The sequence below is a fragment of the Ambystoma mexicanum genome, chromosome 3p (genome assembly GCF_040938575.1).
Source record: "Ambystoma mexicanum isolate Mex_15411 chromosome 3p, UKY_AmexF1_1, whole genome shotgun sequence".
NCBI lineage: Eukaryota > Metazoa > Chordata > Amphibia > Caudata > Ambystomatidae > Ambystoma > Ambystoma mexicanum.
Genome location: NC_090925.1, coordinates 77105268 through 77118580, shown reverse-complemented (window position 1 = coordinate 77118580; position 13313 = coordinate 77105268). Strand labels below are relative to the sequence as shown.

At 41.2% G+C, this 13313-nt stretch overlaps 1 protein-coding gene across 1 annotated transcript; it reads right to left on the bottom strand.

The window, feature by feature from the left end:
• Positions 1-12316: 12316 nt before the first annotated feature.
• On the bottom strand, positions 12317-12967 carry LOC138579762 (taste receptor type 2 member 40-like). Its single transcript, XM_069649996.1, has one exon. The coding sequence runs from the start codon at positions 12965-12967 to the stop codon at positions 12317-12319; it is 651 nt and encodes a 216-aa protein (XP_069506097.1).
• Positions 12968-13313: the final 346 nt, after the last annotated feature.

The window sequence follows — 13313 nt, the reverse complement described above, 5'->3', positions numbered from 1 at the left end:
GATTCACCTCAGATTGCAAAAGGTCCTCAAAACAGACTACAAAGTATTCTTTGGAGGGAAACGTGATTGTTTTCGGAGATCACTTTCAATTAACACCAGTTAAAGGTGAACCTATGTTTAAAACCTTAGGACACAAACTATGCCGTAAAACTCTTGGAAGCATAGGGAATGTAAATCTCTGGCAACATTTCCAATACAGAGAACTAACTGAAAACATACGTCAGTCTGCAGACCTCACTTATGCCAACATTTAAAAAAACTTTCGGATTGGTGTACTATTGAAGGAAGTGCAATCTACACTAAATACCAGATGCATCCATGAGCTATACGGCCATAACACATGTGCTACTGATGTCATGGAACAGCACAAAATGTCAACTGTATGTTCCTAATGCCAACTCCAGCAAGCTGTGCACAATTCAATGAAAAAATGCTGAAAAAAGAAATGCAACCTCTAGTACTAATTTACTCGAAAGACAAACTGGACGTAAACGGTATGACAATACCTATGTGTGAACAAGCAATAACACGTCTAAATACCTTAGAAAACTGTACTCAAACACAGCTGGTTTGGAAAAAATGTTAAAATTGTGTTTAAACTGTAGAGTGATGCTAAAGCGTAACCTTGACGTAGAGCAAGGTTTAGTTAATGGAGCACTTGGTACGTTGTTGGCTTCCAGACATACCCATGTGACAATAGCATTCAGTTTGTCAACATCTACTTTCACAAACTTTCAGAAGTTAAATGGATAGAACGCTCAACAGCTTGATTCCTTCCTTTCAAAGACATGTATGTACGCAGAGAACAGTTTTCTCTATTGCTAGCATACGCAGTGACTATTCATAAATCACAAGGTCTAACCTTAGGTCAAGCATTAATTTATATTGGCAGCCTAGTCTTTAAAGAAGGCATGCATTACGTAGCATTGTCATGTCTACCTACATTTGAAGGACTATTTCTAGTCAATTTTGATGCAAGTGCATTCTGTGCATCATAGAGTACAATAGACTACATTTCCTCTACACACCCCATCTCAAAATGTACCCTGTTCCTCAAAAACACAAACTTTCTAAAAGAAATCTAATGCAATCAGAACTTATAAATCATCTCCCAACAGTACCACCAAAGAAAGTGAAATCAGCTCATACTCCATCAACTTCCAAAAACACAGAAAAGGGGACTGAAAATGACAATACATACCCAACTGCACATAAAAAGAAAACTACCTCTTCAAACAAACCACGTACACTTCCATCAAAGCACCCAGACACAGAACTATCTGGTCCATTTAAATCTTCCACTACAACTGGTGTAAATTGCTATGCAAATGTAGCAATCAATGTTCTATTCCAAATGCCAGCAATTGTTGAAAATATGTATTTAAATGGCTCGGACCAGTTGTGTTTACAAATACTAGTCTTTCACAGAAATGCAACAAACAATCCTGAAAACATTTACAGTATCTCAGGAATAAGGCAGGAATTAGACTACTGTGCTGGAATGGTGAGATTCACTATAAACACACAAGAAGATCCACAGGAATTTCTAATGTACTTACTACAAGTATTGGAAAGCAAAAGCATACCCATAAATGAAATCTTCCAGATTTCCTACACGTGGAAACATACATGCACTCTGTGCAACCATGTCATTCAGGAACAAGTCCCTAACAAGCACTTTGTCTATGTATCTATACCAAACTGTGATTCGATTCCATTTCAGCAACTTGTACAAAATGCAAACCATATCATATTGTGTAGTGCTTGCAATTCCAATAATCATTCCATGTTACATATACAATCACATAGCCAATACTTAATATTAATGCTTTTAAGATACAATGTAGATGGAACCAAAAACAACTGCAAGCTTACTACCTTCACACACGGGCAGGTAACCTTTTGCAAGAAAACCTTCACAACAGTAGCCATAATATACCACACAGGCGACACAACCACTGCAGGTCACTATACTGCATACATTCAAAAGAAATATGCATGGTTTGAGTACAATGATACTTCCATTACTCTAAAGCAGAGATTACCTGCAAATCTTGCAAAGGCCTACTTAATATTCTTGAAACCAAAATGTACTCACTGATGTACAAAAGTAGAATAAGCTACTCCTCAACACCCACCAGCACATACAGAATTGCACCAAAAAATCACCTTCTACTCTGTGGAACTGGAACAACTTGGCATACAGCAACTAGCCAACAAATACAGCAGTGTACCTGCTGTACAATTTTTTCCCCAATGCTTACAGGCAGAAAAACAATAAGTGTACAAAAATCATACTAATATTGTTTCCTACATGTGCTTAAAAAACAAGGGTTTAAAACTATTCTCAGTATCCTCTGAAACCAGCAACTACTCAAATAAGGCAACAACTGTCTAACAATGCCCATACCAATGCAAGAAGTATGCAAATATCAAGAAGTAAACCAATACTGGTGCACCAGCACTTCAGAATGTTGAAAGATGTGAAAGTACCAACGAGAATGGAGGAGCTTCTAAACATCCCCTATAAAATGGGAAACTGTAAACAGTTAGAATACGCCAACTGATATCTAACTGCAACCATAATACTTCAATATTGCTTGCAGCATTCAAACTGTCAACCTGAACCTTCAACAACCACAGTGCTACAAACATAGCCTAAAAAAAAGTCCAAACTATCAACAGTTACAATACGCCAACAGGTACCTATCTGCCCCGACAAATCTGCAATATCACAGTGCAATGGCACAATACTTACAAAACATAAAGAAATAGTGCTAACACATACTACCAGCACTTACAAAACAGGAATCATACACCATCTTACTTCCGCCTACTGCAACAGTGCACCTTAAACATTGCTGTAACCAGCGTAAACGTTACAGAAACAGACTTGTCAGCATCACAGCAAATTAATTTTGGAAGTTTCTTTGTATTTAATCCAGCATGGATATTTTTCCCCCACAGACCCAATGATTATGCAAAGAAACACAGGAACTGCACACATTGCACAGTATATTTGTTTAAAGCATAGTACTTTCATAGTACTAATTATGAGGGTTCCCAAAGTATAGAAATATCTACAATGCAATAAAGTACAAAATAACGAACTACCTGCTCTAACATGTTATGTTGTCTTTTATCATAGAGATTGAAACAATGGACACTCCTCCATTGCACATACCATACACAGAAACTGCATAGGCCCTCAACAGTAGAAACAATAAGTATAAAATGATTGGTGTCATACTTCTTTATAATCTCCAAATTGTAATCTGTGCACATATTTCAGCAATCCACATACCAATATCACAATGTTCAATGCATAGCTATATCATGCTGTGCTGCTTGTACCGACAGCCTAGACTCTTGACTAAATACCCTACAGTCTACGGCCTCCAGCCATAAACTCAATGCTGTACACCCTGGCCACACCCACCACAGCTTACAACAAGAATGCATGCAAACATCTACCCACTTACCACAAACCAGAAACATAACACAGCCACCTACCCCCTAGCCACTTCAGTTCACATACTATTCCAGTAAGTCCACTCAATGAACAAACTCTTTGCTCAATGCCCTCTTCACCCAAGCCTCTAATAACTGGCCACAATCAATACATTATAGTACAGTAACCTACCGAATAATCTGCACAGTCACCACAACCCAAACACAAAATGCACCCATGTCTGACACATAACTGTCCTATGTTCTGTAAGATTTGGCTCCTCGCATGCCACTGGCATCATTTAGCCCATTATTTCATGTTTGTTCTTATGTACACCATTTGACTGGAACGGGTAGAACACACAATAGAGTGGAGCACATGGTGCAGAACTCGGCAAACATATTTCAAAGTCTCCCTTACAATTTTAAACGTCTCCTTTACTCTTTTAATATGTAATGGAAACACAATTTGAAAACCTGCCACCCACGTATGCACAGCCGTCTCACACACACTCTCCCAACATACACTGTTGATTGATAAGACACTGCACATATAAATATTACATAGGGGCCGTAATTATGGAATTGTATTTTTTATTATCCGTCCAATCATTGCACCATATATAAGGTACCATCATCTCTCAATGTACCTAATAGTTACTTCTATGTACCCACACTGCTTACATTGCAAAATGCACAATAGCATTCGAACACTTTCCAGGCTGAATGCTTTCTTTACCCGCATTGTGCCCAGAAATCTAAACCGAACATGCCTCTCTTTGAACAGGACAAACGCTTATTGTAAAATAGCCTTGACCGCTAAGCATGAATTGCTCCAAGGACAGACATTGTACAGAATTAAAAATAAAAAGCAAAGATAACTTACACTATATTCATAGAGCACATTTTCCGCTAAAGTAGTCTGCAACTGTTCAATACAGAGTACAGAGGAATTTCCCGTCAACACAGTATTAGCCTGGATTTTGCAGAAATGATGTAAGTAGAAGATCACATAACATTTTCATAGGGATTAAAAATGAGTAGGATACAGTGCTCTATGCATAAATATTAACGTACAGTGCTACAAACGTTGTCCTTATGGACTGTACTGGGTTCTCTAACAGTAGTCTTGCACGCTTTGTTACAGGGCCATCTCTCTGAGATTCAGCCTAAATGAGTGCTATGATTGTTGGTTGGTTGTTTGGTTCATATCGATCTCCAGCCCATTCTAACCTATACCTAGAGCACAACACTTGAATGGAACGCACCTCCTGCTCTCGAACAGGACACTGTGTGTTTAATTGTGTGCATAAAGATTGGATGTATTGTCCTTATAATTAACTTTTGAACACTTGAGAGTTATACGCGACCATATTATATTAAAATAAATAACGGCCAGAGGCGCATATAATACTCGCCTGGCAGACAAACAGCAGCAGTTGATGTTGTACTGTCAAATATCTTGCCAAAACAGCCCATGCATTGTCCTGCAATCGCAGCGCCCCCCCAGGAGGTTTTTTTTGTTTTGGAGATTTCTTTGGTCACACACAGAGGGAACGTGCCGTAAGTGTGACGACAGTCGCTGGCACTGAAAATTCATAAAAAGCAAAAAAATGAAATAAGGGGGTGTTGGCAACAATTGAAAGATGAAGCACATGTGTGTAACCGTGCAAGGAGAGGGGCATCTACAAAACAGACAACAAGTCTTTGGGTGAACACCCGACGCAAGTCAATAACATACATTAGCTCCGTAGACACAACCAACTCCACTATTCATCTATGCATGTGCCACAAAATGCGCACCATACGGTTTACGTATCAAAGCAAAAATCTTTTGTATTACTGCTTAGTCTCTAGATGTGCGTGTACAGCTATTGAAATGATAAGGAAGTCCCTGCAATATCACAAACTACCTGCCACAGTTCAAAATGAAGGACAACTGGGGAAGAAACAGTGTACCCATTGTTGCCCTTTCTTTACCTTTTTTTGATACTTACATTAACACGTGCTTTATTGCAGTTTGCAATGCAACTTGCATATTCAGATAAGGGCACCACATAAAGAGGCTGATTCATGGAATTATTTGCGCCGAAAAACAGGATTTGTGCGCCATTCTGCCCGCAAATCCCTGTTTAACAAATGGGGATTTTCGGGCAGAATGGCTCACAAATCCCCATTTTTTGGTGCAATTAATTCCATGAATCAGCCCCAAAAGGTTTGTGGAAGCCACTGTGCGTTATACTCCCCCAACCCTTCCTCTTTCTCGTATAAGGGGGTGTTACTGGGACCATGTAAATAGCCACCTGCGTTCTATACGCCCATCCTGGAAGGCGTTCTATGTGTCCAATCTTGCTTTGACGCCCTGTGGCCAACCTAGCCCACACTCTGTGTTCCTGCATCGTGTAGACACAACCTGCAGTACCTTCTACCTGGGCTATGTATGTGCACTCTAGCTCGTGTTCTTTATACCAAACCTGCCCAGCGCTATATACATCCTTTGTGACCTGGGTTATGTGTGTTTGCCCAGCCGGGACTGAGATCAGTCTTGTTTAGCTTCTGCAATTCATTTTATTTCATAGCAAAAGCTGCCCATTGAATTGCTTTTATGGACTCTCAAAGTCGGTACATCAACCATGATCAGATTGCATGATTTTCCCAGGATTAAACACTTTGTTTAAGTATCAAAGGCAGGATTTTGTTCCAGGCGTACATGTAAGACTGTGACCACATATCTTCACAGATATACTTCACATCAGTATGTGCTAATGGTTGGGAGGCAAACGGGTAAATAATTGCTTTTCTAGCAAATCACATAATACAATAATTTGACAGTATATACATTGTTGTATACATTGGTATAGAAACAGGTGAAGCAAAACAATGCGATTATGCATTTATTTTGGGCATACGGGATAGAGGTTTTCCAGAGTAAAGCAAGAGAATTCTGTAGTGTAGTTGTGAAACCTGATAGAAGCCTGGTTTGTTATCATTATGGAATCATTACTCATTATTACCCATTTAGGGATCCAGTTATCCATCATTCATTCTGATTAGTGCATGAAGTAGCATTATTAGACTATCCACATTATTCTGCCACATATATCTAGCATTTGAATTTGCTTATAGAATGAGGCCTGTTATATTTGAAGTGCCATATAGGCACATGTTATATTTGTAGAGCCATGTAGAGACACGTTACACATGTAGAGATATGTTGTTATGTATTATGTACTCATTGAGTGTGCACTTAGAATATGCATTGAGCTTTAAGTATAGTGCTTGGTATGAATGAATGTTTTAGGCACTACATTCGAGAATAGAAAGCATGAAGCCATTCAAAAGCTGTTCGCCGCAGAGTGCTAAGTTGTTATGAGTTAGTATAAAGAAAGGAATGTAAACAGTTTCTTGGCAGGAAGGCCATAACTTTGCCCGAGAAACATGAATGAGACGGCCTGGCTTATCAGCATCTTGGAGGCCTTGTGTTGGCAGACAGCAGAGACATAGAAGGTGGGGGCCAGGCAGCAGAGAGTGATTTTGCATGGAGAGGAGAGATGGCCTGTTCTCTGAGGAGAGAGGGATTTCATGGATAGTGAATGGAGAAATATGAATAGATGGTAGGATGCTTCGCAGACAGAAGGCCATGGTATAGATATGATGGCAAATGTCACGATGACAGAACACGGAATGATTGCAAAGTAAAGTACATACAACACAGACATTTAGGCACTGCGGATATAGAATGCTGACAGAGACAGCGAGGCATTTTAGCTTAGAGAGAGACATGTAACCATGGATAAAGTGGGAGAGAGATGTTTGGTGGTGGCATAGGAGAGACGCTTGGATGACTTTGAGAGAGGAAGCTTAGGGAAACATTCTGATGGGAGCAGAGGTTCGAGAGCTTGGCAGAGGCTTGAGGCAGTTCGAGTGACCAGACTTGGCAAAGGGAGCTGGAGAGGGGAGAGATGGGACACATTCGAGATGAGACCAAGGTAAGCTTGCACATGCAAATGGGAAGTATGGCCTACACTGATTGGTTAGTGCAGACACTCACACAGAGCTATATAAGGGGAAATAAGACAGGGATTGTCTTAAAGAGAGAGAGAGTGAAGTATGGTGTGGAATGGAGAGGAATGGTGTGGCAATTATATAGATCGCATTAAAAGCCTGTAAGGCTTACAGTTATTTCACTGCATGGTAGATTTGCACCAAAAGCATAAAAGGTGAATTCTAGTAGTGCTTGCATTATGCATTGTTATGTATGAATAAACGTGTTTCTATTGTTTGAAATGATTCATGTGTTTTCTTTGTGTCCTATATTAATGTGTCCATTGGAGTAAAATAGGAGTATGTTGTTAGGATTAATCTAGAAGTAACACAGTGCACAAAGGCCCCAAGATACAAAAGCAGGGGGGCATAGTGATCCACCCCCCCTAGGAGTTTGTCTAAGACTGATGTATGGTCGCCCTCTAGGGGTAGGCTAAAGGTAGCTTTGTCTGATTTGTTTTACGGTCTCACATAGTATATGAATGAACACATATTATTAATATGTAACAACAGTATACTGGGCGCATACTCCTTTAATTGCACTGGGGCCTGTAATAAAGTCAACTGTGCATAGAAAAGCTTTTGTCTGCAAAGGGTGCCTTTGAGCATGTGACCACACTTAAATCCACCCACCCTAAGCTCCACCACCATGACCCGCTCACCTAGGGCCCTTTGTCACATGCTTCCCACTGAGTCGTTGGCCTTTAATCTGCCACTGATAATGGCTACTTAAATGTATTGTTATTATTCTTCGATTGCAGATACAGTCTACCTTACTGCCTGTGGCACCCTTTCCACATGCCTGCAGACGGATTCTGGAACAAACACTTCAAGATTACCATAACTGTGTGTTTTTACAGTCATCGTTATGTGGGACGATCACTATAGCCCTATATGTCCATTTGCGTTTCCGGCAATAGGAAGCAACATGCAGACATTCATGATGTAAGAAACCACAGAAACAAGAACTTTCACCTTTCCAAATCCATGAAAAACATATGTTCTCCCACACGAACTACCAAGGACCATCAATGGATTCTGCGCTCGAAGTTACCCGCAAAAATTGAAAAGTTGGTCGTCTCATGCAGCTTACGCTTTCTTGTGAACATTGTTTGAAAAATAAAACCACTCACAGCATTACACACTGTTGTTGATCAATTATTTAAATATTCACTGAACAACTACTATGTGTGACAAGGCAGAGAGCATATGCTCTGTGTGAGCATGTCTGTTTTATCTTGTATTTATCTTCCTGTTTTGCCGATCTGGGTCATGACATGGCACGTTGGGGTACGCTGTCCACAAACGTAATGAAAATAGCAGGAGCAAATCGTTGGAGCAACTAATGTGAGCTTTGGTATCGAGTGTTTTTATTTATTGTGCACCCTCACTTAAAGTTAGTGCAATCGATGCACGCATACCATTAGCACAAGATGGCTGTTGCAACCGCGTTCTTTTAGCATCTGAAAAAGTGCAGAAAAGTAAGGTAAGACCCATCCCGTATTTTGCGGAACTTACACGCATTGATGGTTTTCTCCCACGATTAGCAGGCACCCTTTGCGGGCTGCTAAAGATCTCGAATTTGTCTTGACTCCCTGCCTGACTAATGCCTTTTTGTGCCCTGAGGTCACATTTTTGTTTGGTGGTTGAATGCCCAGTTCGTAAACGGGAGATTATTGTCGGGGTTAGTTTACTAAGGCCTGAGCTATTCCTTCACAGTTCAGGCTAATGACAATCATTATGGACTGAGCTAATTCTCAGAGACCTACAGTGCCTTGTTCCAATATACTCCACAGGTTTTAAGTGCCTTCTGTAACTATATATTGATAATGACTTTATGAGTCAGTTAATAAGCCAGACTACACATATACATATTGGAAAGCATTGAATTATTAATAAGTATAAGAGTAAACCTGTAACCATGATATTAAGAGTATTCTTTCACCTCTTCAGACCTCCCCCCATACTCTCCTCCCTCTCCCCCATTGCACCGGATGAGATCTCCACAGTTGTCCGCTCTATAAAGATTGCCTCTAAAAAGTGCTTCCCTGCTCCTTCAATAAGATCAAGGACAACATCAATACTCTTGCATCTGCCTTGGCTGACCTCTGCAACCACTCTTTTGCCACATGCTCATTCCCTCAACCGCTCAAACACACTCTTGTGCACCCTCTCCTAAAAAGGCCATCTGCTGATCCCTCTTGCTCGGCTAACAATCAACCTTTCTCTATCAACCCATTCTTGGGCAAACTCATGGAGAATCTGGTTATCCCCCAACTGACCCTCCATAACAAAATGGTTGGCTGCCTCCATGACCACCAGTCCGGTTTCAGGGCAGCCAGAGGCACTGAAACTGCTCCTCTGAATACCTGAGAAGACCTACACTCTAATCTGGACTCTAACACTCCTTCTGTTCTGATCCTCCTCCATCTTTCCTCTGCTTTTGATACTGTCAACCACTCCATCCTCATAAACCGTCTCTGTGATACCCTAGGCTTGACTACTGCAATAACTTCCTCAACCTTCCTCTTTCCTCCCTTCGCCCCTCTAACTAATACAGAATAGGACTGCAAGACTTATCCTTGGCCTCAAGCCCAGGGACCACATCTCTCCAGCCCTAAAATCGCTCCACTGGCTCTGCATTTTCCACAAGGCTGTCTGGGGCCTGTGACCTCTCTATATCCAGCTCTCTCTCCTGAAATACCACCCAGCCAGAATCCTTTGATCTTCTGGCTCCAACTCTCTGCAGGTCAAACGTTTCTCCAAGCAGAGAGTGGGAGGTCCCTTTTCTCGGCTGGCGCCTCCCTCTGAACAGCCTCCCTGGACCCCTCAGACTTGAACCAGACCTTCTTAAGTTCTGGAAACGTCTCAAGACCTTCCCTTTCCTCCCATTCCTTCCCTCTGCCCCTCCCTTGCTAAACTCTCCACCTGCCGCTGCGACTGGGGCCTGGTCCCTTCAGAGTCATGCGGGTACCAGACCAACTGCCCACCAGTCCCTCCCAGCATCCTTTGACCGCACTTGCCCTCGGGATCCCTTTCCTGGACTATCCCAACATAGTCCTCCTTGTCCATTGCACTCTTCCTCTCCTCTCCCTCTCTTTCTTCTGGCACTTGCTGCATTGGGCTGACCAGCACTTGCCCATCTCTACCCGTGTGGGTACTCCACTCTTCATTTCTCCCTCTTCCCCTCACTCCCTTGCACTTATTGCATTGTCATGCACTTGCAAAGTAGTATTTTCACAAGGCCAATATAACCGTTCCTTTGTTTTCTTTGCTGTTGTGTTCTTATCATTTCCCCTGTTCTCACCCCTCCCCCATCTTGTCTTGTGGCACCTGGAAACACCCGTGTATAGGCACCATACAAATGTCAAATAAATAAGTAAATAAATATAAAATAAAGATTGCCAGTAGATGTGAGCCAGGCCTATAAACCTCATAATCCATTAGCTGGAGAAATGAAAGCCCAGTCTGCTGAAATAAATGTGTTGGGGAGGGGACAGATAAGCTTCAGTTAGCCACACACAAGACCCTGCTAAATTGTCATGCATACAGAATCAAATGTGCATTTTGAAATATTACTTTTGGATTTAATTGCTCCCCAAGATACATGTCTGGGCTGTTCCAGTTATTTGAGGAGAGAAAAACATCATTGAAGGAGAGCATTGGTAAGGTTGAATTTGATATTGCAAGAGGAGCATCTAGAATACTCACATATTAAACTGTCTTATTAATAATGAGGGAACCAAGTAAACATATCCCTGCATTTTTACTTTGTTAAGTAGCTCAAATAAAATACCAGGAAAGCATCAGCGGTGAGGCGCCAACCAAGATATGCAGGATGCTGACTTCAACCAGGGGGCCTGTTTTAAACTTGAGTCCAACATCCACCCAGCTGTGACTCCATTCAGAATGCGTATGGGCCTGAGAACAGTGCCGCTGTGTGCATTGTGCACATGGGGCCACCTAGTGGCGAACCTATACATGACTTGCACGGCTGTGTCAGCCATGCAGTGTGATACGTTGGGGATAGAATAGTAGCAATGTGAGCCAAAGGAATTGCTGGTTCGATCCGGGAGAACATTTGTCCAAATATCACTCCCAAGGATAGTACAGGTATTTTGCTATTCAGTCCTGTGTGTGCTCGTTTCTCCACGTCGTTTAACCATTCCTGAAAGTTGGCGACCTCACCACATTTTAGGCAAGCAATTTATAAATGTGAGACTGTTTGACACACCCCACCTTTATGCAAAATCTGTGGATCCATTGAGCGCCCCGAGGTCCATAGGCATTTGGCACGTAATAACAAATGAAAAAGAATTTCTTAAATATGGAGAGAAAAAAACTGCGGTTTCACTTAGCAGATGGAAATCTGTCACAATTTAATTATTTTAATAAGGCTCTAGAAGTTCATAAAACAACTAGAAAGAAACCAGTGAAAAAGCAATAAAATATGTGTATTATTTGCAACTGTTACGGCTGTGTTTGATAAACATGAGATCAGTCTGTTTTTCCCATTGCTCTCAAATAAACACATCTTCGAGAAATACAATATTAATTCAAATTAATCCATAGAACTCGAGATCTGGAAATGCTGAAGATATTGTAAAGTTACAACAACTGTCTCCCTGTGATCGACTTTTCTAACATGGTACAATGCACTCTTCATTAAATGTTGTAAATCTCAAATAGAGAGGACGTCTAGGTCTCACTCCCTAGTTGTTAATTCATTAAATATATTTAATTGAAGGAATCATCTCACTATTTACAGGTGAAACCCTACATTTCTAATTCGAGTACTCTATAGCTGTACAGTTTCAGAAACCTAAACGTCTTGCTTAAAGCAAAAGGACTGAAAAAAGATCTTGACAAGTGTCTTCTTCAGATTGGGGTTTCCGAGAATTAGGATTAAGGAGCTCAGGGAAGGGAAGACAAAGCTCAGACGCTTAATTGAAAAACATCCAAAATCTATATTAATGTCAGTTTCTAAATTAATGAGGACGTATGCTACATAAAAGATCAGATAGATGACCAGGAGCATGGCCACCTTCTTCTGAGCGCCCAAGTGTGCCTTGAGATTTGGATTCTGAAAGCTGTCTGCATTCTGTGCCATCTGCCGCATGTGCCCGCATAGGGAGGAGAAGGAGAACATCACGAAGGCCACTGACGCAACCAGCATTTCGATCATGACTATGGTGGACGGTCCATTTCCTGATAGCCATTCATTCCTGGTGCCATTACTTGAGAACATTGAAGATGCATTTTCTGAATTATTAGATGCTTGGTTGGTTGCATTTTCTGCTTGAATATGAAATGCTCTGGAAATTCTGATTGCCAATGAGACCAACACTGAGCCAATGAGTAGTCCAGGCACAATCTTTGGAAATCTTTCTTTTATGCAGATGAAGCGTGGGTGGTTGAAGTTCACAATCTTTAAGCAATAGGAGATGCCAAGCCAGGTAGCAAACCAGAGCATCGAAGTGCGCAAACCAAAACCAACAGCAACATTAACCTTCAGGACTTCCTCCACAAACACAATGTCCTTCCTGTAAATATTACAGACAGTTCCTGCAAACGTTGTACGATGTTGTTGCTGACATTCATTTTAAAACCTTTCATCCACTTGATTACATTCACTGTGGCAATGAAGGTGTTCCCCATCAGTCCAATCACACTGAAGACCCCATTAAGAACTAACACAGCTATGTCAGTGTGTCTCAGCATTGTTGCCTCTTCTTGAGATGCTTCCATTGTTTCTCTTATTTGGATCTTGCTGCAGCAGTCGTCTTAAATCTTTAGACACTCAGACAGCAAAATAATGC

Coding starts and splice junctions, on each gene's coding strand:
- LOC138579762 (XM_069649996.1), bottom strand. CDS start 12,967: ATGCTCTGGTTTGCTACCTGGCTTGGCATCTCCTATTGCTTAAAGATT.